The 26,552-nt window shown below is 45.9% G+C and overlaps 1 protein-coding gene and 1 long non-coding RNA gene across 3 annotated transcripts; both read left to right on the top strand.

Annotated features, from left to right (window-relative positions):
- Positions 1-809: 809 nt before the first annotated feature.
- Positions 810-13,816, top strand: BMP3 (bone morphogenetic protein 3). The gene is made up of 3 exons (XM_068188128.1): positions 810-1,152; positions 8,574-9,484; positions 12,332-13,816. Exons 1-3 carry the CDS (start codon positions 825-827, stop codon positions 12,521-12,523), a joined length of 1,431 nt encoding a protein of 476 aa, XP_068044229.1. The 5' UTR covers positions 810-824; the 3' UTR covers positions 12,524-13,816.
- A 9,272-nt stretch (positions 13,817-23,088) lies between these two features.
- On the top strand, positions 23,089-24,646 carry LOC137472758 (uncharacterized). Of its 2 annotated transcripts, none has more exons than XR_010998395.1 (2): positions 23,089-23,480; positions 23,584-24,646. It is a non-coding gene; the product is annotated as an uncharacterized lncRNA (long non-coding RNA). The 2 variants fall into 2 exon arrangements; XR_010998396.1 differs by having other exon boundaries at positions 23,555-24,646.
- Positions 24,647-26,552: the final 1,906 nt, after the last annotated feature.

Genomic DNA, 26,552 nt, shown 5'->3' with positions numbered 1-26,552 from the left:
GCGCCCTGCTGTAGTGGAGTCCTCTCGTGCAGGATTTCTCTGGGTGCGTGTTTCTTCCCACGGGCTCCAGGCTGCTGTGGGCACCTCTGCCAGTCCCGGCCGGGTTGGAGGAAGCCGAAGGTAACTGAGCGCGGCTGGTACTCGGGAGAGGCAGGCAGAACCCCAGCACAGCCCGGTGGGCATGGCTTCCACCTGCCCGCCCTGGCTCCCCTCCCAGCCAAGCCTTGAGACGTTCCAGGAGAGAAGCGTGAGTGCGCTACTACTCGCGATTTTTTTTTTTTTTTTTTTTTAATGCGATCACGTTATTGTTCGGCCTTTGGGAGGGGCTGGGTGGAGGCGGGCTGGGGACCGTCCTCCGCCTCGATCGCCGTCCGCCCAGGGGGATGGAGTTTCCAGAGCATCCCTCCCTCCGTCCCGTCCCGTCGCTGCGCTCCCCTGGGGTAGCGGCTCCCCGCACTTCGCCCCCGCCGGAGCGAGGGCGAGCGGGGCGATCGCCGCGCTTCCCCCGGTCTCTACGCGGCGCGGGGCTGCACCGGCCGCGGAGCGGGAGCGGCGAACGAGTGCCGGCCGTGCCGGGAGCAGCACCGCCGCCTCTCCCCGACAACAACCTGCACGGCTGGGAATAAAACCCCTCGCTCCCCACAGGGAAGGGAGGGCGGTCCAGGCCGTGGAGCTTTCCTCCGCTCCGCTTTTTGTCGTTTTTTTCCTTTCCCCCTTTTCTTCTTTCCCCCTTTTTTCCTTCTCCAGGAGGAGAACGCCCCAAGCGCGCTTTCCGCGCAGTCCCGGGCTCGCCTGGGGGCCCCGGGCGCCGCCGCCGGGGCGGGATGGCGGCGTCGGCCCGCTGGGTGTTGTGCCTGTGCCTGGGATGGGGCTGCCTGTGCCTGGCTCTGGGGGACGCGCTGCGGCCGCGCCGGGTCGGGCTGCGGCGCCGGGCTGCGCCGGGGGCCGTGCGGAGCAGCCGCGCCCGGGCGGCCGCAGGTGACGACGCCCCGGGGCAGCGGCGGCCCGGGCGGCCGGCGGCGGCGGACAGAGTGGCGGAGCACATGCTGCGGCTCTACGAGCAGTATCGCGGTGGCCGGGACCCACCGACACCACCCGAGCCCTGGCTCCGCCGGGGCAACACGGTGCGCGGCTTCCGCCCGCTGCCGGCAGGTGAGTGCACACCGGGCCGGGGAACGACGGGGGACCCCGTCGGGGCAGGGCTCGGCTCCTGATGGGGAGCTCTCAGCCACGGGGCAGCCCCGTGCTCCGTGAGCTGTGGCGTCAGAGCATCGCTGGGGCGGTGCCCGGAGAGCTCAGTGGAGGGAAGAGATGAGAGAATTGGAGGCGTATTGCTTCAATATTGCTCTGCTTCAAGCATCACTGTCATCACGATGGCTGAGTACAGTGCGAGGAAGGTGGAGTAATTAGCGGATATTCTCCAGAGTCCCCCGTTTGTTAGTGGTAGCACGTGTAGCTTCGCTTGGAGCCAAGGGCTGATTTGTGCATGACGGAGCAGTGATATGGTTTGGGGTTTACTGACAATGCGATGCAGTGGCAGATGAGTTCAGCTGAAGCACGACTTAAGTGTTGTAAATACTTCATCTTGGCATCTTTGGAAGGGGCGCTTACGTCTCTCCGTGATTATACACTAGCATGCACAGGTAGATGGGTGAAAATATAAAAACATTTTCTGTAAGGGAGGGGGGGACGTGTTTAACATGCCAGCATCTCAAAAGAACCATGTCCTAGCAGAAAGAGAAGAAGTCAATGGCTAGGTGCTAATCTTGTGGTTTTTGTGCATGTGAGCTCCACAAGAGCTAAATGAAATGGCCAGAACCCAAAGATGAGCATCGCTGGCATATCCTTCCCTTATCTGCTGCACCCCAAAACCTTGCTGCGTGTGGGACAGCTGTCACAGCACACACAGAAGCCCCATTTGCCAGTCTCTTACTTTTCTTTACACTGGTGCATTGACCCAGTAGCTTTTTCTTAGACAAGCATCTATCAGTAAAAAGGAGAGCTGTCTGTGAGTTTCAGTGACTTTCTTCAGGTCCTTCCTGTCCTCGCAAAGAGAGCTGTGGGTGGCAGGCTTCCTTGCTTCTTCAAAAGCAGCAATGTCTTTTATAAGGCAGCTCTGTGCAGAGATCAAATACAATGAGGAATCAGTGGCTTTGGTGTCTTAGGTTTCAACCCTGCAAGTATTTCTGGCCACAGGAGAGGCTTTAGAGGAGTAATTACCCTGGATTTGGAGCACTGAGAGCCAGGACTCCCCAGCTGCTGCTCTTTCTGAAGAGCTCTCTTGCCTTTCTAACCTGACTTGTTGGCCCTTTGAAGTCTCATGTCCATGACTGTTGCTGAATTAAGCCTACCAAGAGAGGGGAGGATATAATACAGTACAGCTCTTCCCACCCCCCCACCCCCCAAAAAAAAAAGGTGAGGTTGTTAATGACCCTAGAAGAGCAATATTTGCTCTGTTACGCATATCTCATTAAAGCCATTTATTGCTCTAAACTTAGAATGTTGTTGGTTGAAATCCCATCTCTGTGGTCTTTCTGATTATATTTGTACTCTCACTTGATGTTGAGTGGCAGTAGTCCTATAAACACACTGCTTGCTAATCCCCTTCCTCCTCCTCCAATACTTTCACAGATAAAGTACCACAGCAATAAATTGGTTTTAAAAATTGTTGACACTTTAATAAGTACTTATGCAAAATATTTAACCAGTTAGCTGTTGTCTTTCTATTGCCATAGGCAGCAGCAGCAGCTTATTTTGTGTGGTTATTGATGGCAGAAAAGTCGGTTTCCAGAAAGCCCTTATATTTGATGCTCCTCAGGGTGGTGGGTGCAATGGAAAGACTTTTTCTGACTTGTTCCTTGGGCCCAACTGCCTGACAAGGCCTGCCATGAAAATGGCACATCCAGCAGTATTTCCCTTTCAAGGTACTTTGTCTCTGGATCCTCTGCTTTGACTGTTGCACTCCTTGGCTCCAAATTTCAGTCTTCCACAGGCTTCCTGTTGTCCTTAATGGCATGCATAAGTTAATTTAATATGTGATGTTGCTATTACTTTCACATTTTACCAGTCCCTCTGCCTTTACCAGTCCCTGAGTCCTTCAGGACTCAGCTTTTTATCTGCTAGGAGCCGAAGTTCCCCAGGAATCCTCTGGTGTTTCCTCCATCTACAGCAAGAGGTCTTGAAGCAAATTTTCAGTGGTTTTATTTGCAGTTAAACTTTGCAACTTAGTCTCACGTTTTCAGGAGAGAAACTCTTCCTTTTCTGAAGCATAAATTTTCTGAGCTCTCAAATGTAGCTGTAAAACCTTTCTGTCCTTGCTTTTCCTCTGCAGGGGCTTCTGCTTCTTCTGCAGCACATGGGATAGGCCCTTCCCAAATGTCCCAGATAACCCAGCAGACAAATTTTTGAGACTCTGGAGTGTTGTGTGATGAGACCAAAGGTTCATAGGATTTGTTGAAACTCACCCCTGTTTCTAGTCAAAGAGCAGTGGTGTCGCATGTGGCAGCTGCGGCCCTGTTACCAACAGCCAGCAAAACCCAGCTAAGACTGACTAATCAAAACAAGCATCCTTAAAAGCAAGTTTCTCTTTCTGTGGCTCAGTTCTCGGAGGCGATGGGTCCAGAGCTTCAGCCCCGTGTGGCACCTCTTTGAAGCCTCCATCCCACGCTGCCCTCAAATCTCTCATGCACCAGACTTCACAACCAGGCTGGATGGTTGCTTGTTTGGGCTGGGGGTTTTGGCCATTGATTTTGATGAATGTTCAATGTTTGTGAATGTTTGTGATCATTCAGGTAAATTTGTTTCCTGTTAATCTTGCTAAATTATCTGAGAGCATAATTGTACAGTTTGAATAGCTCAGAGAAAGGAGCCTTTGCCTGTGACAAAGCTGAAACAAAACCCCAGGCCTGAAATCCATGAGGAGTGCAGTAATGGTGTCCATCTTTCTCAGAGTGTTTAGTTACACTTTAACACTGTTCTCTCTCATGGACCTAACTGCTGTAATTTGTTTCTCTGTGTTTGAGTCAAGGGATGTTCAGCCTGTGATTTCTGCGGCAGCTCTTCTCACTGTTGTAGGACATTTCTGGGATGATTCTGGTAGTCCTTGTGTTGCTTTGGACAGGCCTTTTCCAGTTCTTTACCTGTGGGTGTCACAGGAGTGAGTAGTTTTCCATCCGTTGTGGCTCTAAAAGACATATAGGAAGGAGGTCAGGTGATCTGTGAGCCACAATGGAAGAGTCGGGCAGTTCTGGCAAGGGAACTCTGAAGCTGTGGTCCTGCCCATGCAGCAGTGTCTGTACACAACTGTTCTCTCCTCCTGAACAAGACCCGAGCAGAAATTTGCTTACCCTCAGCACTGCTTCTGGAGGTGTGCTGCTTGCTGCCCAGGCTCGGGATTTGGAGGTCAGATACAGCACGAAAAAATAAAAGAGAACGGAAAGATAAAAGCCTCAAATGCAGATTAGGTTTGCTTCTGAAAGCATTTTTAAACCTAGCATCACTTAAGGAACACAGCTTGCAAATGAGTCCTGACTTTAATTGGAAGGTCCTCCTAATGGTGTTATAGTGTAGCTATACAGTCAGAAATTACTTTAAACTCTTTTTTATTGACTGAAGTTCAAGTAATTTCAGGTATTACACCTGCCCCTAGGCCAATTCTTGTGGTTTTAGAACTATGTTCTCCTCCCTTTGCAAAGGCCTTTCTTTCCTTTGTTGTGGTGCGAAGTGCCCACGCAAACAGGGGAAAGGAGTGAGCACAGGGAAAGCAGCGCCTCACCGGCTGCCATCAGCCTGCAGAAACCAGTCCAGGCCAAATGCTGGCCCCTCTGAGCACCAGTAGTATCAGGGGTTCTTTGCAAGAAGATCTTTAAAAATATTCAGTCAGGGGGCTTCTGTTTTTTTCTTCAGTGTGTTTCTTCGGTTTGTATTTTTTTTTTTTCTGCACCGCTGTAAGCACAATGCAAGCAGTAGCATCCTGGTATTTTTCAGGAAATTGACAAACATTAAGCTATGATTTGGGCAGATGGGCCCAAATCTGCAAGCCTCTGAGGCAAATGGGCAGGATCTGTAGGTTTGGCCCCTCGGGACAGAATTTTCTGTCTTCTGTCACTGTGTGTCTCACAGGCACGTGAGCCACCTGTGTTTGCAGCTCCCTGCCGTGGTCCCTGTTTCTAGTACACATTGCTTCAGCGTGAGGAGCTGTGGCATCAGAAGACAGGCTGTGCACAAGTTGCTTTTCACCCCAGTAGCTGAAGTGCAATGAATTGTGACTGTGAGGAAGAGTGAGGTTGGCTCTTCTGTCCAGATTTGTGTCTACTGTGGATGTACCCCCTTAACTTGTGCTAGCTTCGAGCTAGATGTTGTGTTTAGTTTTCATACCTGCTGTGGTCCTCCTGCTTAAAATATATAGAAAAGAGATCAAGTGGGCAATGTGCAGCGTACTTAGACTGTGCAATGTGCAGATTTGTGGGTTTTGTATCATGAAACCCTCATGTAAGTTAGGTCCCGGGTATGCAGTGTTGCTGTTTCTCCACAAGTTCTTTGTTTGGGTGGCTGATAGCTTTAATCCATGGTGAACTTGCTGCTGTTTTATATCAGGTTGCTAGCTGCTGTGATCTTACTTGCTTTGCTAAAGAAATTAGTAAAACCACTTTAGCACCAGGTCCTATGCTCTTTGAAAAGGGAGAACCACATCCTATCTTCTCCTTTTGCAGAGAACACAAATTGGTAACTAGGAAGCAGCAGCCAAGTAAAAGGAAGATGGGAGAAAAGAGAAAATCTGGCTTCCAAATCTGTTTCTGTTGAGGAACTTGTTCCCGTTTCCAGCTCCAAGTGAACTTTTGTATGTGGGCTGTGAACTGATGAGAACAATGTTTTACACTGGAAACGCCAATACGTTCTTAACCGGGCCCTGGCACAAGGGCACCTCTTTAATATCTCCTTTAAGTGATGGCTAATGGTGACTGTATAAATAAATAGTCGTTGTTATTGCATCCTTTTTTACCCGTGGGATAGATTTGGCAGACCATAAAAATGTCAGGGCATCCTCTATAAAGGTAAGCACACCACATGTTAGCAGTCTCATTCCAGCTTATTGATGCCTGAAATCCCCCTTGTGACAGGAATCTGTTTGTGCCGGCGATGTTGCTCTTGACAGACCTACTGCACTTGCTTAAAAATACTTTTTTAATGCCAGTCGCAAGCCTGCATTGCAGCTCTGGGTTGGTGCGGGGAGGCGAGGAAGTGAGGGCCATGCCCCTAAGATCCAGCAGGTACAGGTACTTCAGCTGCCATGCCAGGAGCTGGGTTCCAGCTCTTAGTAAACAGTCTGGAATGGTTTCCAGCAGAGCGTGTCCTATGAGGCAAAACCAAAGCCTCGTTTCAGTGAAATGAAGTTTTCCTGAGCAAAAGACGTGTTTGTAGTTACTTTAAAGTTACATCTTCCTTGACGTGCCTGTAATTTTTAAGGGTAATTTCTAGCCCAGGGAACACTTATTTCAGTGCAATGCTCGCACTGGGGAGCCGGGTATCGGTGTCGCACAAGTGGTGTTCTGGACCTGGTACTCCCAAATTGTGATGGAACCCCAGGTCATGCAGTTGGGTTTCTTGAGGTGGAATCTGGTGAATCCACAGATGTCTGTGCTGGCCTATAGTAACTGTTTTTGAGACGATTTTGGAGATGAAAGATGGGAGAACTCAGAGCCGCTGAAGCTTGGAGGTGCTTGTGTAGGAAAATAGCACCATCTACTGCAAGTGCTTCGTCTTGGCACAGGGCTACAGGCTGGAATTTAGCTTTTAACCAGAACTATAGACTCCCTCTGTGTCTGCCCCATGCTGTACAGAATTTCTTGATGAACAAAAGTATCTTCCTTTGTCTTCCAATACAATATGCCAGTTTAGAACAGGTAGGATTTTTTTAAGAGGCATTGGTAATAAAAATTGAGATGAAAACTTGTCCTTCAACATACAGCAGTGATTCAAATAGTAACTTCTTAAACAGATGCCCATGAGACACCTGTCAGAATTCTGGCTCCTAAGACTGATCTGCTCAGTGCTCTGCCAAATTACATATTAACCTTATTACATCAGTGGTTGCAAAGCAAGCAGAGATCAGGTCCTCTTGTGTGCCTAGTACAAGTGTAGTCAAGAGCTGGTTTTGGCTTGAGGAATAAAAGGCGGGATGGAATTCCAGGTAAATCTAGTTCCCTAGGCATCTGTTTTAGTGGTGCATGAGTTTTCAGCATGTGGCAAGTTACCTATGTGCTCTGCTGTCAGAATAGGCTGAATGTGTAAACAAAGATGATTCCTTAGATGATTTGGCCTTTGCACTGTTTTGGCCCTGTTCCGCTGAAGAAGACATGCAGACGTTCCGCTGAAGAAGAAGTTTTTTTCCATAATTCCATGAAGCAGTGCATCTACTAGGTCAGGGAGAAGGGTTCTCTCTTTCTAGTGGGACCAGTTGCTGCTTTTTTAACGTACTGATTGGAATATTATGACACAAAAATGTTCAGAAGAGGAGGAAGCTGCTTGGATTGCTGGGATAGGGATGGGGCAGCACAGGGAGAGTCCAGGCTTTTGCCACACTTACCTGAATGGCACTGGCCATTGGGATATTGCAGGCTGGAGGCACTGAATGTCACACAGAACATGAAATTGTCAGTGTCTGTGAAAGATGAGTACTGGAAATGGTGTTTTCACTTGCCTGGGCAAGGGACTTCCTACCTTGTGTGGAGGGTGGGAGTGGTGTGGCTGGTCATCCCTAGTCCATGGCTATCTCTGTGCTTGTCATTGCTTGGACTAACCCTTTGGAGAGGCTTTTCACATGCCGCGGTGTCCAAAAAGCATTTAATTCTGCATGCCCTCGTTTCCCTAACGTGTCAGGATGTTTCCAGCCCTTTGGGTGGGGCTGCAGACCGTACCTTAGCTATACTGTATCTGAGTTTTCCCTACCAGCCTGGTTTTACAGCTTAACATTCTGATCTGTATTTCTCTGAAGGGTGGACATAACTGCAGCACACAGGGAATTCTAAAAGAAAAATTACATCCTCCTCTTGAGTCTTGCTGTTGCACCTTGTGGGGGTTAGAGTCCCCCACATGTTTCCCAGGCCAGGCCGTGTCAGCAGCCTGTCCCTGGGCTCGGGCGCGGTACCTGCGGTTAGCTCTGCTTCCTGGATTCCTCTTGTGTCTGTGCAGGGATGAACAAGGCAAGGACAACCCTTCTTACACCGGGATGTGCCTGTGCCAAGCAGGAGTGCATGCTTTGCACAGCTGCGAAATCCTCGCGACCCCTCAAGTCTGGTTTTTGGATTGGCTTTCTTCGGGCTACCGTGGATGCTCTAGTACTGTCTGCCTGCCTTCAGCTGTATTAGTAAATACCTTCTAACTCGCGCATGAAAATTGATAAAGTGTCCAGGATGGAATGTCTAAATGTACCCAGTGTAACTAATTGTTCTAGAGGGAAACTTCGGGCATGAGTAGTATCTGACTTGGCCAAAAGGCTGTCAGAGCAGCCCTGTGTCCCCTCTGGATGAGATTTTTAGATGCCCATATTCTTATGTGATCACTTCTTTTTCTAGGGAGCCCTGAAGGCCAGGAGATGTACGTTTTTAACTTGACATCACTCACGGAGTCTGAAAATGTCCTGTCAGCTTCGGTGTATTATTATATTGGTGATCTGCTGTATGTGAAGCGGAACTGTTCTCAGCCCAGTGGCTGTTCTCATCATCAGCACAGGAAACCTGAAATTCAGATACGTCTTTCAGTTTGGACCTTTCCTTCAGCTGGGAACCCAACTAGAAGCCTGGGACATTTCCTCATAAATGTCTCCTCTGCTTACCAGGATATTCTTTCCTGGCAATGGAAGGATATCACTCGACTCCTGCATGAAGCAAAGCAAAACAACGAGCTACTGATCAGTGTTAAAATGGATCTGACCAGCCATCATCCCTGGGAAAGAGTGTCTTCCTCCTACGAACCCTACATCCTGATTTACGCCAATGATTCTGCTATCTCAGAGCCAGAGAGTGTTGTGTCCACTTTGCGAGGACACCGTCATCCTCTGGCGAGGGTCCTTCCCAAGCCAGAGGGCCACAGGAGGAGCAGTGTCAATAACCGCCGGAGGAAACGCTCTGCAAACGTCTTGTTGCCATTGCAGAACAATGAGCTCCCAGGAGCCAAGTACCAGTACGGTGAGGACCAGAGATGGGAAGGCACAAAACCCTACAAGACCTTCCAGCCACAGCTAGCAGACAGGGTCAGGAGTAAGAAGAAGCAGAGGAAGAGTCATCTCCAGAAGACCCAGACTCTGCAGTTTGATGAGCAAACACTGAAGAAGGCGAGGAGGAAGCAATGGAACGAGCCAAGGAACTGCGCCCGGCGCTATCTCAAGGTGGATTTTGCAGACATTGGCTGGAGCGAGTGGATTATTTCCCCTAAGTCCTTCGACGCCTATTACTGCTCAGGAGAATGCCAATTCCCAATTCCAAAGGTATGGTCTCAATTGATGCTTTTCCACTGTCTGTTATCATAAACGGGGCATTTTGTTTCCCACGTCAGTAAAAGGCAGCCAGCGATACAAGCCAGATCTGGAAAACTGTTTGGTAGGCAGCACTTGTTGTGCCCAAAGGGAGCCCAGAGCCACACCACAGGCAGAGACAGGGCTGCCCCAAGGGCAGAGAGCTCCAGCTTGGGGCAGTGGCAGGCGTGGTTGGGGTGCCACAGAGTCAAGTGAATCACTTCTAATTCACTGCACCGAGGGGATCCAAAAACAATGGATCCAGGCTCGATCACTTTCAAAATATCCTCTGGTCTGTATGAGCTGGCTGCATGTGAGTAGCAGGGGAGGCTCCTAGCAGGGATGTGCTCCTAGCCCTATGAGCTAGATAGATGAACTCTGCTCCAAATGTCCAGTGTCATTCTTAGCAACACGTAGGTCCTGGAGGCTGCTTAAACTTGGAAGTAGGACATGGGATTTGAGGCTGGCCCAAAACGAGGGGTATCCACAAGTAACAGCTGCAGGAAACATCAGTAAATGCAGGGCTCTTGGACTCACTGCAGCGTTCCATTCCAGAGTCTTTAGTCCTGCCACAGTGAAGCCAGACAAGTTGGTTCCAAAATATATGTGGCATTTCAGTGGGTTAAGGAGCCTTTGAAAGTGATGGGTGGAAGAATTGCACCAAAGGGGGTGGTGCCCAGACAAAGCAAGCTGCAGAAGGAGCTTGGAGGAGGAGACGACTTGCCTACCTCCAGCTGCAGAGGCAGGCCTCAAAGCTGAGCATCATGGGATCTGCTACTACTGAGACCGTGTTTGCAGAAGGATACCCTGACCCTCAGGCAATAACAGACTAGTATGTGCCTGTGTGTACATCATGTCCCCTTGCTGAGGGTGAGACCCTGGCGTTAACAACGTGTTGGGTAATGGAGAACAGATGTGCCCCCCCACCCCTCCAGATGTGCATTTCTTTTAGGCATGCCCTAGTTTGAGTCAGCTGGTTGACTGTTGTCAAACCCACATGTGTTGGGAGCATGACCTGGCGTGGAGCTTGCGGGCTGCGGAGACGCTCTCCTGGTCAGGAATGAGAGCTCGTAGGTGCCTTTGTGCGCCCTGCTTGTGCCCCAGCTGCAGTGACACTCCGCAGGGCAGCCAGGCTCTCCCGAGGGCTCTGCAGCCTGGCAGGTGCAGCCTGACCGCAGCCAGGCTCGCTCATGGGCTTGGAGGCAGCTTTGGAGGCAGCTTGGCATTTTAATCTCCCCTCTGGGCCTCTCCTGCTTCTCCCCTCTGCTGAGCAAACTCCTGCCTGCCTTCCACGACTGCGTGCTGCATGGAGCATCAGTGGCCTGCAGGCAGCAGCCTGACTCACCCCCTGTGCAGGGCACAGTGCAGTTTAGTACACCCAAGGGGCTTTGGGGTTCCTGAGAAGCACGGGAGTTTGGCTTTTGCTCCGGTCACGGTTAAATTCCCACTGACTGAAGCTGCTTATCCTTCAGAGTGCAGCAGAAGGACCGGCGCAGCGTGCTCAGCACGGGCTGGGGTCAGCGTGCAGGATGTTCTCTGTTGTACCCTACCCAGTCAAACAGAGGTACCTCTCTTAGGACAGTATGTGTCCAGGCTGTTCCCACTGAAAGCCGAGGCTGTGTTTGAAATCCATTTGGTGCTGCTTAGCCTGAAGTTGGTTTGGTGCAATTTAGCATTTTGGGGCCATGGATTCCATATCTGAAGGAGAAGGTTTATGAGGAGATGTTACGTGGCATGTTTGGAGTCCTGGTTTTAGTACTACTGGCTACAGGAAATGGGGTCTCAGTAGGTGTTCTACCTTTTGGCATGTGATCAGCAGGCTCAGGACAGCTGTTGGGTTCCCAGTTATTTTGGGGAGAATGCTGCCCAGCAGCTGAGTAAAGGAACGTAGCTGGGTGCTACCAGAGCTTTCACTTCCCTTTGAAGACAGAAATTATGCAGAAATCTGAGTTGTATGATAATCCAAAATATGTTTTTAAATCCCTGGCTGCTTCTGCTGAGGAGTATAGGTACTCCTGCATTCAAAACAAACCGTCAGAAATGTCTTTGATCAGATGGAGACTTACAACTTAGATGGAGACTTAGCATTTCATGTACTAATGTGCTGTGCAAATGATATGATGAGCTGGAATTCACAGTTATTCCTGCACTTTTTGCAGGTCCATATCTAACCCTTAAGACTGACATTTTTCCCCAGAACCAAATTATCTCTCATTGCAGCAATACTGCAAATTGAACATTTGGCCAAAATGACCTCATTCTATATATTTCTCAGTGACATGTGATGGGATACACGCTTAACTGTTTTGATTCCCCAGATTGTGTGTATAAGAACAACTCTAAAAACCAAAGCAAAAATCCCTGGCTAAAAGCTATATCTTGTGCATTTTTCATACCTACCTATCTCTTGTACAGATACTTGGATCAGGAAGTATTTCAGGGTTCAGAGAAAAACTTTGTGATTTTCTTTTCTCTGTGTTGGTTTTTTATTTTTATGACCATCTTTATGGCTTCTGGTTTTGTGACAAAGCAGTTACCTTAGCAGGCAGATTTGCTTTCTGTTCAGAGCAGACCCAAGCGTGTCCCTTTCTATAAATTTAGGAAACTCTGTCCTTTGAAGTTTATTCCCTGGGGAAAATGTCGCTTTCATATGAGGCACAGCTGTCTTGGAGGCTTGCTTCCTCACAATGCCACTGGCTACAGATGTTCCAGCTTAGGGGTCTCAACAGGGCCCTTCAACAAAGCAATTTTATTGTGGAGTACATGAATCCATGGCAATGTGGGTGCAGTAACATGTTCTTCTATGTCTTTCTTTTGCAGGCCATGAAGCCATCCAACCACGCCACCATCCAGAGCATTGTGAGAGCTGTCGGAGTCGTCCCCGGCATTCCCGAGCCTTGCTGTGTTCCTGACAAAATGTCTTCTCTTAGTATCTTGTTCTTTGATGAAAACAAGAACGTGGTTCTGAAGGTGTACCCCAACATGACAGTGGAGTCCTGTGCGTGCAGATAACGCCTTCAGGGGCCTTTGGGCAATGCCAGGTGATGGCTTGCTGTTTGGGGAAGGGGGGTGGGCAGGAGTCTCATCATACCTGCTTCGTGTTTGCACTGCCAACGAATTTCCTTTGGACAAGAAAGAGAAAACATAAAGAAATCCAAGCAATGAGAACGGGAACAGGATGGATTCCACATTTGATTCCAAGGAAAGCAAATACAAACTTAAATAATCCGTGATTCTGACCGAGACACAAGGCTTGGGAATGGGACCTGACTGTATCTGTTGGAAGCGAGAGGTGGAAGAAGAAACTGCAGACTTTTGAGACTGCCCAAAGGACACAGTGATCTATTTTTGTACAAGATTTTGGAAGCAGCACAGGCTGGTACTTCTTGTCTCTGTTCTAATGGTGACTAATGGCAGGGGAAGGTTAGAAATATAATAGTCTTCATTTTAAAGCTAAGTTTCTTGCCTTAGGTTTTAGAGTAGTACAGCAAGGCGGCAAAACAAATCTGACATCCTGAAAGCTGTAGATGACCGTGCATCTCCTTGGTACAAGGTTACCAACCTTGTGTGCAAGTTCCTTTCCACTGACATGTGCTCTGTAATTCAGCTTTTGGGAGCTTGGCGGCACAAGAGCTCAAAGCAGGACTGCTGAGCGCATCACTCTGACTTCTGCTACGGAAACTCAGCAGGCCAGGGCTGTGGGAATACCACGCTCAGTCAAGTGTCCGAATGACTTGGTCACCATGTGTCCTAGAACACACTTGCAAATAATCTGTGGGGTGTCTGCCTGCAAGGGCGCTGTGGCCAGGTTGTGCAGTGGCCTCTTCTCCCAGGTAACAAGCGATGGGACCAGAGGTCAAAGCCTCAAGCTGCACCAGGGGAGGGTCAGGCTGGACATTAGGAAGAATTTCTTCATGGAAAGGATGGTCAGGTAGTGTAAGGGGCTGCCCAGGGAGGAGCTGGAGTCACCTTCCATGGAGCTGTTCAGAAAAGGACGGGATGGGGTACTCAGTGCTCTGATTTAGCCAGCAAGGTGGTGATTTGGTTCTTTCGTACTCTGGGGGCCCTGAACTCATCAGCAGCAGTGCCACTCCTGGGGCAGGGCTGGTCCCAAAGATTGGCACCCTCAGTTGAGGAGAGGCATGTGAATCTGCGGGATGGGTTGTTTAGTAGCTCCTTTTTCCTTGTAAAACCAGCATTTTTAAATGATTTCTGGGGAAAGGTTTATCTGTGTACAGACTGTCAATTTTAAAAAGTGAAAATCACCCCCAAAAAAGGAAAAGTTATTTTGTATATGGAAAGAAACTTTTACAGATGCTTCTAATTTATTTTATATCCATGGGCCTCCTAATGTATCCTCCTTTATCTCAGCACTATTCAAACCATGCAGTTTTCTCTGTCAGTGCAAAGATGAATGGCCAGGACTGTAGGAGAGCTCCAAAGGATAGGTGCACCCACAGTGTGAAGGGCACGTTTCACTGCTGATGGATAAGCTTGTCTGGTCTGTGTTGTTTTCCTTCAGTAATACGGACGTTGTGCTCGGAATTCCGGAGAAGTGTAAAATAAAATGACTTTAAAATGAAAATCTGTGTTTTCCTGTGTGGCACTCAGACATTTCCAAGACCATTCAAGGCTGCCCGGCAGAGCCTTTTCGGGGAAACAAAACCTGCAGTTTCTCCCACCTCGGCCCTGTGGCGAGGGGCAGCGCAGCAGAGGGGGAAGCAGCACCTGAGCAGGTGGGGCAGTGCTGGGGCACAGGTAAGATGCGGCTGGGGCTGGAGGCAGAGCTTGCAGGATTCTCACATTTAAATGAAGGTGGAAAGCTGGGAGGGAGGTGGTACAAAAGCACTGTGGGTGCTCAGGCAGGTGAGACATGACTCAGGGGAGGGTGTCACTTTCCTGAGCTCCTGAAGGAACAGTCGTGAGAAGTTTCCCTTTTGGAGCTGGGCTCCAAAAGGAAGGAACCAGAAACTGCTTCTGATAAATCTGTAAGTATGGGAGGCCATATGAAGTTCACTGCTGTAAGCAGCCAGTAACTTCCACAGATATTTTAACTTTTAACAATGGTGACTTGTATTTTCTCTGGGCACAAATGACTTGGCTCTCCCATGTAGGATTCACTGAGGCTGTGAATTGCAGTCCAGAGCATCTTCAGGTTTCTGATGCTCGGGGCTGTAGCTGAAAACACCCCAGGCTGTCCACCCCGGGTCTGGATGTGCATTTCCACAGTTCCTCAGAGTGGGAAAAGGCCAAGAGGGTGGTGGGAAGGGCTTTCTCCCAGGCCTGGGCATCCTCAAGGCACCTCAGGTTTGGTTTTTAAATGTTTGTTGTCTTTTGTTTCCCAGCCCAGGGCTAAGCTGGAGAAAAGGTAGAGAGAGTAGCAAGTTGGGACTCCCATGTTTAGATCCATCCTTGGATTCCAGATTTTCCTGCTGGGTCTGTGCTGGCCAAAGGAAGGAGATGTTGGGAGTACCTGTTTGTTCACCTGTAGAGCTTGGAGGAGACACTGAGAATGAAGTTGCAGGGAACCCGCACTTCTGTAGTGACTGGAGGAGAAGCATCTTGCCCGCCATCCCCCCACTGGCATGTGCTGTGGTTGTTTCCCCTCTGGGTCCTTGCTTCCCCTCTGTGTCTCTGTATCCTTGTCCCGTGTTTGGCACTCTGTTTTTTCCTCTGTCCTTCTCCACGCCTCACTCATGTTCATTTTTATTCTCTGTGGTGCTCCCCGTGCCGTTGTTCCTCATGGGATCCTTGCATCCTGGTCTCTGTTCCTGTTCCTTTTTAGTCCCTCTCCATCCCAGTGTTTTTTTTTTTTTTTTTTTTTTTTGTGGGTTTTTTTTTTTTTTTTGGCTTTTTTTTTTGTGTGGGGGGGTGGTTTCCAATTTCATCCTGCACTCTGTTCTTCTTTTCCTTCCTGTGTCCTCTGCTTCCACTCCCTCTTTCTGTCCCTCGCCTGTGACAGCGAGCCTGGGGAGGAACTTCAACCCTTCTGGGGGCTGTCCCCCCCTTTCTTGTTGTGGCAGAGTCCCTTTCGGGGGGGATGTACATGTGGAAAGGGTTTGATGGAAGTGCTGGGCTGCTGTCCAGGGCAGTTTGACTCCTTCTGTGCCTTCTTTGGGGATGAGGAAAAGGGCGTGAAGACTCAGGGCTCTGATGTCATTTGGGACACCCCAAGATCCCTAGGAGGGGGAGCCACATTGCGGTGGAGGAGCAGGTGGGTGGCGATTGAGGGGGGATCATGCTGGGTGCTGTCCCCAGAGGGACCCAAAGCTGCCAGAAAATTCACAGGGAGGGGTGTGTGTAGAATACTAAATCCTGGCAAGTGTTCTGTTTTTGTAGGTATTGGTAAAGAATAGGAATTTTTATCTCAATTCATTTTGCAAGAAACCTGGAGCAGCCCCAGGTGTGAGCTGTGAGGATGAGGAGGGGGTGGCTCCTGTTTGGGGCTGTTTTAGGGGGTTTGCTTCAGCTCACTTTTGCATGGAGCTGTGGAAGGAGAGGGGTTTATGGGGGGCTTCCAGGGTTGTCTCATGGAAGGATGGTGAGAGCTTGGGACCAGGGTCTGGGGGGTCACCTGGATACGCACTTGGATACGTGGAGCATTGCTCAAAGGAGGTGCCCAGGGACAAACCTTTGTGCCGGGAAGCAGCAGCCGAACAGGTGAGCCAGTGTGCATTTGTAGCGGGGAATTTTCTCCTTTCCCTTTTAAATTTCATCTTGCCAATCCCTCCCCGGTGCACCTAGGGAAAAAAAAAATAGGGGTTATGAGGACAAAAGAAATTCAATTTGAGGGAAGCAACTCCTCTTCCAATATTGTCTGTGATTGAACTGGGAGGAATCCCCCTTGACTTGTGGTTTTGAGGGTATTGATTGAAGGAAAACCTGCCTTTTCCAGGGTGTTAGGGATATCACAGGGGTGACAGGGAATCCCTGTGTTCTATTTTAAATGGAAGGGGAAAAATATTGTTGTCGTATGATGGGTTTGACTTGAGGGTAGCCCCCCCATTTTCATCTTCCTAAGGTTTAAATGGAGGGGGCTACCCTGCTGTCCCTCCTTTTAAAGGGTTTGGATTGAGGTAAAAATCCCCCTTTTACCATCATCTGAGGAAAACCCCTTTTCCTGCTATTTTAGGGGATGAAACTGAGGGGAAGAACACATTTATTTGCCCTTGTTGGAGTGAGATGAGCACCTGAGTCTGGCGTCAATTTCGGGGGTTGAACTGAAGGAAGCTGCAGCTCTCGCAGCGTTTGAAGGGTTGAAATCGGGGTGTGCCGCTGCATTGGGGGGCGCTTCTTCTGCCCCTGGCCCGGCACCAAAGGTCCTGTCGCGGGCGCTGCTGGCATTGCCTGGGGAGCTGCTGAGGGGGAAGGGGAATTTGCCGCGGGACCGCCAGATCCGCGCCGGTGCGAGGCGTGCGGAGCCGAGGGGAGCTTTGCCGGGCCGGCGGGCGGGAGAGGCGGCGTGGGCGCTGCGCTGGTGCCGGCCGCTCCGTCCGCCCCGGGCGCGGGGCTCGGGCGCCGCCGGGGCGCCCTGGGCCCGGTGCCGGCCCCGCCGGGCGGGGGGCAGCGGGCGGGGGTCTCCCGGCGCGGCGCCGCCTCTGCCTGCCGGAGGAGCCGCTTTCGTGCCGGGAGCCGCGCTCCGCCCGCTGCCGGGAGCGCGGCGTTGAATTCTCCAAAGCGCTCTTAAGCAGTGGTTTCCAGGTGGTTCTTGGGAATGGATTGTATAGTTTTGTTTTGTTTGTAGTTGGCGTATGATACGGGAAATTTTGTCTTCTTGAATGTTACAGTTCTTGGTTCAGGTGCTGATGATATTTTTTTTTAATTGAGTTTTTTTTTTTTTTTTTTTTTTTGTGGGGTATTATGTTTTTAAAGGATATGTTTTTTAATGTTCGCAATGGTTTTTGTGGGTCGCAGCATGAAGTAGAGGATAGGCTTTCAATTTTGTTGTGGTGGCTTTTATTAGCGTGAGTATGTCGTGTTTGTTTTGGTGGGTTTGAGGTAGTGTCCTGTAGATAATTAGTGAGGTTTTCTCATTATTTTTAATGGCATTATTGTTTATTATAGGGGTTTTATGTATTTGGTTTGTTGGATTGTAGTGTACGTTTTATGGTTACGGATCATTTGGGAGATATCGTTTATGGTTATATTTATCTTTTGGCGTCGTGTTTATTTCTAGGTGGTATTTTTATTTTGATGGTTTGAGGCATTATGGGTTCATTGAGTTAGGAAGAATTTTTTTGTTAATTTTTTGTATTATTTCTATTTTTGTAGTTTGATGTATTTAGTTGTTTTTTATTAGTTTTATTTTTGGGAAGAAGGGTAGTTATAGGGTGGATTTTTTAGGTAGTTTTTTATTTTGGTAGTGATTTTTTTACCTTTTAGTAGTTTAGGATTTTAAAATCCTTAATTAGTTTGGTGGGTTTTTTAGTTAATTTTACAGAGTATTGTTTTCTCTTTCTGATTTAGTGTAGAGGTAGAGTTTTGGTTATTTTTTTAGAAACATTCAGGGTAAGTTTTACAGTTTGGAGTTTAGTGAGTTGGATTTTTTTAGTGGTTTTTGTGATTTGCTGCGTGGGTTTCTATAGGGTTGTTTTTTATTTTTCTTTCATTTTTGTGATGTGATAACAATTGTTAGTGAAAAGAGTGTAGTGTGGGGTTTTTTTGCTGTTAGTTGGTTGCCTGGTGGAGCCATTCTGATTTTTTTTTTTTTTTGGACAGTATTGGTGGGAATTTAAAGCTGTTTGTTTTGGCATTTTGTTTTTAGGAGTTGGATTTTAAATGCAAAATTATAACTATAATTAAACAAAACAAATATATAATATATAAGTAGAAAAATGGGAATATAAAACGTAAATTTAAGATATAAACAGAATACATATAAATAAAACGTGTAATATAAATAATATAATATATTACTATACGATATTATTATGTTTTATATAGAGCATTTTATATGTTTATATAAATACACATAAATATAGATTATCAATATAAACAAACCCATATAAAATATCAATATAGAAATGTATAATAAATAGATGTAGATATATAAATATAAAATATAAAAAATACAAAATAATAGAAATCAAGAAAATACATAATACATATTGTACTGTATATATCTTATTATATTATATGTCATATATATTATATATCTAAATATAGTGCATCAATATATTGTAATATAATATATAAGCACTTGTAAATATCAAAAACATAAATAAAGGAATGTTTAAATATAATTCAAAAGAACTTTTTTTTAATTTTCTATTTGGTAGTAGGCAGGGTTTTTATTATAAAAATTATAAATATAAAGAAAATCAAGTTAGAAATTTATGTATAGAAATATATCATAAATACATTAAGATCTATATAAAAATTAAAATCTAAGTAAATACAAGTATTATCAGTATATATGAAATAGAAATAAAAATTTATCTATCTTGTTATGTATAAATATATATATTTATAAATAATATAAATATAAACAATATAAACTATAAATGCAATTGTGAATATAATTATGAAAAAATATATTAAAATATTTAAACATAGTTTTAAAGAAAAGGTTGTTTTTCGTTTTTATTTGGTTAGCAGCAGGGCTTTATTTAAAAATATTATTATAAATTTTGTTTTGATATAATTCTGAATATAGAAATATATAATCAATGTATTAAGATGTATATAGAAATATTAAATATAAATAAAAATAATAGGAAGAGATAGAATATAAATAACACCATACATCAATATAGATTTAAAATGTAAATGTGAATGTAAATGCGAAAAATATAAATTTTAAAAAAATTTAAACACATTTTAAAAGAAAGGGCTTTTTTTGGTTTTTACCTGGGTAGAGGCAGGGGTTTATTTTTTAAAAAATATAAGCCTTTTAGAAATATAAATCTAAATATAGAAATATATAACCAATATATTAAGATATGTATAAAAATATAGAATATAATAAAATATAAGTAATAGGAATAAATGTAATAAAGGAATAATAGGAATAAATGTAATAAAGATGTGAATATAAATATGAAAAATAAAAAAAATAAAATAGATGGAAATATAGTTTAAAGGGAAAGGTTTTTTATTTTGGTATTTATTGGGTTAGAGGCAGGGTTTTTTTATTTTTTTGGTTGGTGTTCTTTTCCGTGCGGGATGTTTTGAGGCATTTATTTTGGAGGATTTTTTGAAGGGGGTGGCGCCTGTCCTTTTTTGCCCGCCGTCCCTGCGCGCAGTGCTGCCGCCCTGTGGACACAGAGCCGTACTGCAGCCCACTACCGACGGGCAGCCGACAGGCAGCGGCACAGACACCTCTCTCTGCCTGGGTCCTGCAGCGGCCGCCATCTTGGGCGTGGCCCGTGCTTCTGCGGCGCCACGTGGGCGCCCGTCCCGTCCCGTCCCGTCCCTGCCATACAACTACAAAGAAACAAAACAAACAAATATATAAGTATATAAATACATAAATACATAAATATATAAATATATAAATATGAAAGAGGGAATATAAAATGTAGACATACAATTTTAATTGTAGACATACAATTTAGATAAAATAAAAATATGTAAATAGAACATTCAACATAATTAATATTATATATTACTAGAAGATATTACGTTTAATATCCATGATATGTTTATGTAAAATATAGAAATATAGATTATAAATAGAAACATGAACAGTGTAAAAATACAAATACAGAAATATATAATAAATACATACTGATATATAGAAAAAGATAAAAATAAATACAAAATAATAGAAATAGATACAATTCATAATAAAAATAATATTGTATATTATATTGTAATATATAATAGATCTATAAATATAGTACATTATTGGATTATAAGATGATAGACTGCTTTAAAATGCATGCGAACCAGGTGGGAAGAAATGCTGATGTGTGACTCCAGTTCAGAGGGCTGAATGATTTCTTTATTATAACTATGCTATAATACATTAATATACTATTTAAAGGAGATACTAAAACTACATACCTACTTTCTCTAACTACCATATCTAACTCACTCACAACTCGTGACCCTCTCTGAGAGTCCAGCCACAGGTGGATTGGATTGGCCACCAGGCTCAAACAATCCTCAACAGAATCCAATCAAGCAATCACCCCAGGTAAACAATTCTCCAAACACATTCCACATGGGAAAAACAAGGAGCAGAAATAGAAATGGTTTTCTCTTTCTTTCCTCTGTGTGCCTCTATGAAAAAATCCTGAGAGAGAGAGAAATGTGCTTGCCACAACAGACAACAAATTTTAAATGTAAATGTGAATATAAATATGAACAATATAAACATAAAAATATTTAAATATGGTGAAAAATAAAGGCCCTTTTTGTTTTTATTTGCTTATAGGCAGCATTGTTATTATAAAAATATAATTAATATAAAACTAGAAATCTAAATATAGAAATATATAATAAATGCATATATATTAAAATATAAAATATAAGTAAATATATATAAATATAAAAAGGTGATATATAATACAAATAATGGATATATTGTATTATATTGTGATACATGTAATATAAGTTTGTAAATATAATACATTAATATAAACTTTAAATATTAATGTGAATATAAATATGAAGAAATATAAATATAACATGTATTTAAATATCATTTATATAATGGGGGGTTTTGGTTTTTTTAAATTTGGTTATAGGCAGGGCTTTTACTATAAATAATAAAAATAGAAATAATGATTAAAAATATAAATTTAATAAAGAACTACATTATAAATATATAAAGATATATAAAAATATAAAATAGAAATTATCATGTCCTAGAAATCGACAAAATATATAATATAAATAGTACTCTATCTACCTATAAAAAAATACACCAATATAAAATACAAATGCAAATGTAAATATAGTTATGAAAAATATAAATATACAATTATTAAAATATAGATTTAAAGAGAGTGGCTTTTTGTTCTTCTTTGGTTAGAGGCAGCGTTTTTATTTTAAATAATATTAATATTAATATTATAGAGCTAGAATTTGGTTACAGGCAGGGCTTTTATTTTAAATAATAGAAATATTTTTGGAATATAAATAATATAGAAATGTATTTATATATATATATATAAGTATAAAATATAAATAAATATAAGTAATAGGAAGAGATTTAATATAGAACATAAATAACATTACGCACCAATATATATTACAAATATAAATATGAATATGAAAAATATAAATATAAAAGATAGTTCTATATAGTTTAAAACAAAGGGGGTTTGTGGGGGGGTTATTTGGTACCAGAGGCAGTGTTTTTTAGTTTTTGTGTGAGGGTTTTTAGGCCATTTATTTCTGAGGATTATCCCCAGGGGATCGCCCCTGTCCTTTTCAGCCTCCTTTCCCTCCGGGCGAGCGTCAGCCGCCGCCTTGTGGGCAGAGAGCGATACTGCAGCCCCCGATAGCCAGCGCCCTGCCCCTCGCCGCTGGGGTGAAGGACGGCTGCCGAGCGTGGGGAGAGCGGCAGTGCTGCCGCCTTGTGGACAGAGCGCGGTACTGCAGCGCCCCCCGTAACCAGCGCCCTGCTCGTCACCTCTGGGTGCCGGGGGGAATGACGGCTGCCGAGCGTGGGGAGAGCGGCAGTGCTGCCGCCTTGTGGACAGAGCGCGATACTGCAGTCCCCCGATAGCCAGCGCCCTGCCCCTCGCCCCTGGGTGCCGGGGGGGAGGGACGGCCGCCGAGCGTGCGGCGGGAGGCAGTGCTGCCGCCTTGTGGGCAGAGAGCGCTACTGCAGCGCCCCCCCCCGTAACCAGCGTCCTGCCCCTCGCCGCTGGTGCCGGGGGGAGGGACGGCTGCCAAGCGTGGGGAGGGCGAGGGGCGGGAACGAGCGGCGAGCGGGGCGTTGACTGTAAATAGAGGGGAGGGGTGAAGGAGATTCAGAAGTGCTAAGGGACACGATGACTGGTTGCCGGGCCAGAGTTTCCCACCACCGTGAGCTGACATGTACACAGGGTGGGCGGCTCCGGCACGCTCTGCCTCGCCGAGTTCTGATGCTGTTCTGCTGCGGGAGTAAAGAGCAAGAGCCCTGAGCAGAGCGCTGGGGAATGGGAGGCGAGGAAGGCTTGGGCTAAGGATGGATTGAAACTGGGCTGCCTGTTAGTGCACAAAGAGACATTTGTCATCCACGCTGCCAAAACGAACACCTGGTACATCCTAGGTCTGCCTTGTGTTTCATGTGTTTTTATTTCATATTTATGTCATCACAAAAAGCAAGGATGGAGCAAATGGGACTGGTTACCATGATTGCTGTGTGAAGGCTTTTTACAGGCTGCTGTATTGATGTCATCTTTTTTTCACTCCAAGCTTGGCTTTTCCCATCCTTTTCCCAAGGCTGCTGCATTGGGTGTCCCCAGGAGGGCTGGGTTCCTCAGCAGGGGTCTTAGGAGTTGCTATTAATTCTGCTTTTTCTGAAAGTGTATGAAAGTGTGCTATCGAAACAGCTCTTTTCTCTCCTGAAAAGCTTTCCATCTATGACCACCCATGTGTCAGTGTTTTAATCACTCAGTGTTTTAATCATGTAAGCACTCAAGTTTTTACTTTCTAAGCCAAAAGCTGAAGCAGATGACTGTTTGCTTTGTGTGTGTGAGAAGTGGCATTTGTGCTGGAGAGCTGCAGTTGGGAAGAAAAGATGGACTAAATGTGTTCTGAGGATGGGCATGGGAGGAAACACCTGCACAGAAAGGCAAGGCAGTGATGATTCCAGAGGAAAAATGAGAGGTGGTTGCTTCTGATCCATGGGGACTTTCCTTTGGAATGATCAATCAGAGAGTGTATGGAAGCAGAGAGCATCTTCTGGCTATTTCTGCTCTGTAAACTTCTCCCTGGCTTCACAGGTCCGTGCTGGAGAGTCGGAGAAGGGTCCCTGCTGGTTGCCGTGTCCTCGGTGGGCAGAGAGCTCTGACCTTGGCGAGATGGGCTGGTGAGTATTGAATCAATCCCTGCCTCCCCATGAACAAGTTGTTTTAAGGAGTCATCGGCAGGGATGGCTTTTAGCTGGCTTTAGTTCAGTTTCTTTTTCGCAGGTTTCTGGGTGTTTTGATCTTGATGTTGCCAAACTCTCAAGTTTGCTGAATTAGGGCTCTTAGCTGTATGACCCATGAAATGTCCCGGACGCTGATCGATGTCTTTGTACTCTTGTTGTGTTCATTTGGGCTGCGCTTCTCTCCCTGGGCCCTTGCCGTTGCTGTATCTCTTGGATGCCGTGCAGAACGGAATCAGGCAGCCGAACCTCGGGTTCACCTTCTCCCTGACCATCTATGCTGCTCGTGTGGCACAGCAGATCCTGAAGCCAGGTACTGGGACTTGCTGCGTGTGTCACTGCTGGGGTGAAAAACAGAGCCTTGGGGAGTGCTGATCTCCTCACCTGCTTTGTGGTCATGCACTCTTGACTGAGCTTTTCCTTCCGGGGAAGAAAAGGGGAGGGTGGGCAGCAATCAGAATGAGCCTCAGAGCAAAGGCCTTCTGCAGTTACTGGGCTGTTCTCCCAGCTTGGAGCACTGCACACTCACTACAGCTTCCATGAATTGTCATCCGTGGTTGTGGATTGGGAGCGTTGCCAGGGTGGGCAGCACAGAGCATGGTCACACTGTGAGGTTTTTTGACACTACAACACTCCCACTCCCTCTAAGAAACTTCCCTTTCAGGGACTAAAATGGAACAAAAGGTATGAAAGAAATATAATTTCAAGAGGGAGATTAGTCTGCAAAACCCAACTCCACTTGGGCCTGGATGCTGATCCCTATTGCTGGTCAGTGAGAGCATCTGACAGGTCAGATTTCCAACTGCTTTATTTAACAGGAAACTGGTTTGTTCCTTCTTGTGAGTAGGATCGTTGGCTTTGCATGGGCAAAGTCACTCCAGAATTTCCAGCTAGGAAAACAGTTAGGGAACTCCTTTAAAATATAGTCCTGGAGGTACCAAGCAGCTTGGCTTGGTAATACTGTGTGGAAATAGAAGAATATCTGTTCTGATTTTTCTCTCATCTTTCTTCCACAGATGTTTCTGTATTCCTGACTTCCCTTCACATCCAGGACACGTGGCTTGGAGCACAGGAGCCAGATTTGTCACTTAGCTATGTCAGGTTGGTGCAGGTTACGAATTACAGGATAACTTGGAAACAAAGGGAAGAAACTGTTATGTCTCTTAGCAAAAAAATTGGCTACATCAGGCCATTAATTCAGGGGACTAACGCTTCACCTTTAACGCTCTTCTGTGCTCCGTCCTCATCACCGTGAGCCGTGAAAGCCTCCTGAGCTCTTCTCACACACACAGAATTCACACACACAGAATCACAAGGTTGGAAGAGACCTTAAAGATCTTCGAGTCCAACCCATGCCCAAACACCTCAACTGAACCATGGCACTGAGTGCAACATCCAGGCTTTTTTTAAACACATCCAGGGATGGTGACTCCACCACCTCCCTGGGCAGACCATTCCATAACTTTATCAGCCTTTCTGTAAAACACTTGTTCCTAATATCCAACCTATATTTCCCTTGGTGCAGCTTCGACTGTGTCCTCTGGTTCTGTCAGTTGCTGCCTGGTGAAAGAGACCAACCCCCACCTGACTTCAGCCTCCTTTCAGAAGGTTTGTCCTGGGTTGACTATGTGATACTTTTATCCCCAAACTGCTCTGTTTATGCTAAATAATAAGTTTTGCACCTTTAAGACTTGTTCTGAGAGGAAAGGGGGGAGAGAAGAAGCGTGTAGTTTGTTTTCAGAAGCTGCACTCACTCCTCCACAATCCCCCTCCTGGACTGTGCTGTCTGCGGACGGACAGACAGCGGGACAGAGCTCTCCTTTGCTTTTAGTTAGTTTTCAGCTAACTGAGGCAGAGAAGTTCCCTGGACTGTGTTTTTTTTCCCATTTCTTTGGAACTGTTCAAACCTGCTCTGGACTGAACACCCAGAAGAGCAGAGGCAGCTCTCACCTGTGGCCACCAGGCCAGGCCTGGGCTGTGGCATTTCCAGCGCTGGAGGGACTGATCAGAGACTGAGTGAGCCAAGCTGCAGCCCAGGGAGGGGACTTTCTGAGTATATCTCTCTTTTGGAGCAGCAATATTATTGTTTAATACTGTTTAGGTCTTCTTGTTTAATAAACAGTTTTTTCCACTTTTCTCTAAGGAGGTATTTTTTCCCGAACCGGTTAGGGGAGAGGCCTATTGAATCTGCTTCCTAGAGGAACCCCTTTGGGGGTTCACTCCCAAATTTGCCCTGAACCAGGAAAAAGCAGTAGAGGGTGATATGGTTGCCTCTGAGTCTCCTTTTCTCCAAGCTAAACACCCCCAGCTCCCTCAGTCATTCCTCAGAGGACTTGTGTTCCAAGCCCCTCACCAGCCTCATTGCCCTCCTCTGGGTGCTCTCGAGCATCTCAATGTCCTTCTCAAACTGAGGGCCCCTGGACTTTGGCAAACATTAAGCTAATTGAAAAAAAAAAAAATCTTTGCTTCTTAGCAAGCCAAGTTTGTGGGACTTAGATGGAAATTTAATGAGAGGATGTAAGGAGCAAAGCTGACAAAGCAGTGACCTCTCCTCTGAGGTGAACCAGTCCCAGTCCATCACGAGGCACTGGGGTTAATGAACACGTTGGTTCCAGCCTAAAGCAAATGGACACTAGTTCTGTAACAGTGTTGGTTTATTGGGATACCAATTTCATAGCACTGAACTCTGAGCTCCAAAGAAGCCTTGAGCTGAGCCAGCACAAAGAATCATTGAATTATCTGCAATTTCTACCACAAACACATCCCGGGGTCAGGGCTGGAGCAATCTATCAGAGTGTCCGGTTGGCCACCCAATATGATTTAGCAAATAACTTTTTGAAGAGGAGTGTGGGGTTTCTATATTTGGTTTGGTCTAAAATGAAAAGTAATCTGCAAAAATTATCCTAGCTGCCTCCAAAGCAGTGTGGGCAGCAGGTTGAGGAAGGGAGTTCTGCCCTGCTCTGGTGAGATCCCATCTGCAGTGCTGCATCCAGCTCTGGGGTCCTCAGCAGA

This window comes from Anomalospiza imberbis, chromosome 4 (assembly GCF_031753505.1).
Source record: "Anomalospiza imberbis isolate Cuckoo-Finch-1a 21T00152 chromosome 4, ASM3175350v1, whole genome shotgun sequence".
In the NCBI taxonomy this organism is placed as follows: domain Eukaryota; kingdom Metazoa; phylum Chordata; class Aves; order Passeriformes; family Viduidae; genus Anomalospiza; species Anomalospiza imberbis.
Note: the sequence above shows the minus strand (reverse complement) of the source record. Positions and strands in the feature narration are given on the sequence as shown.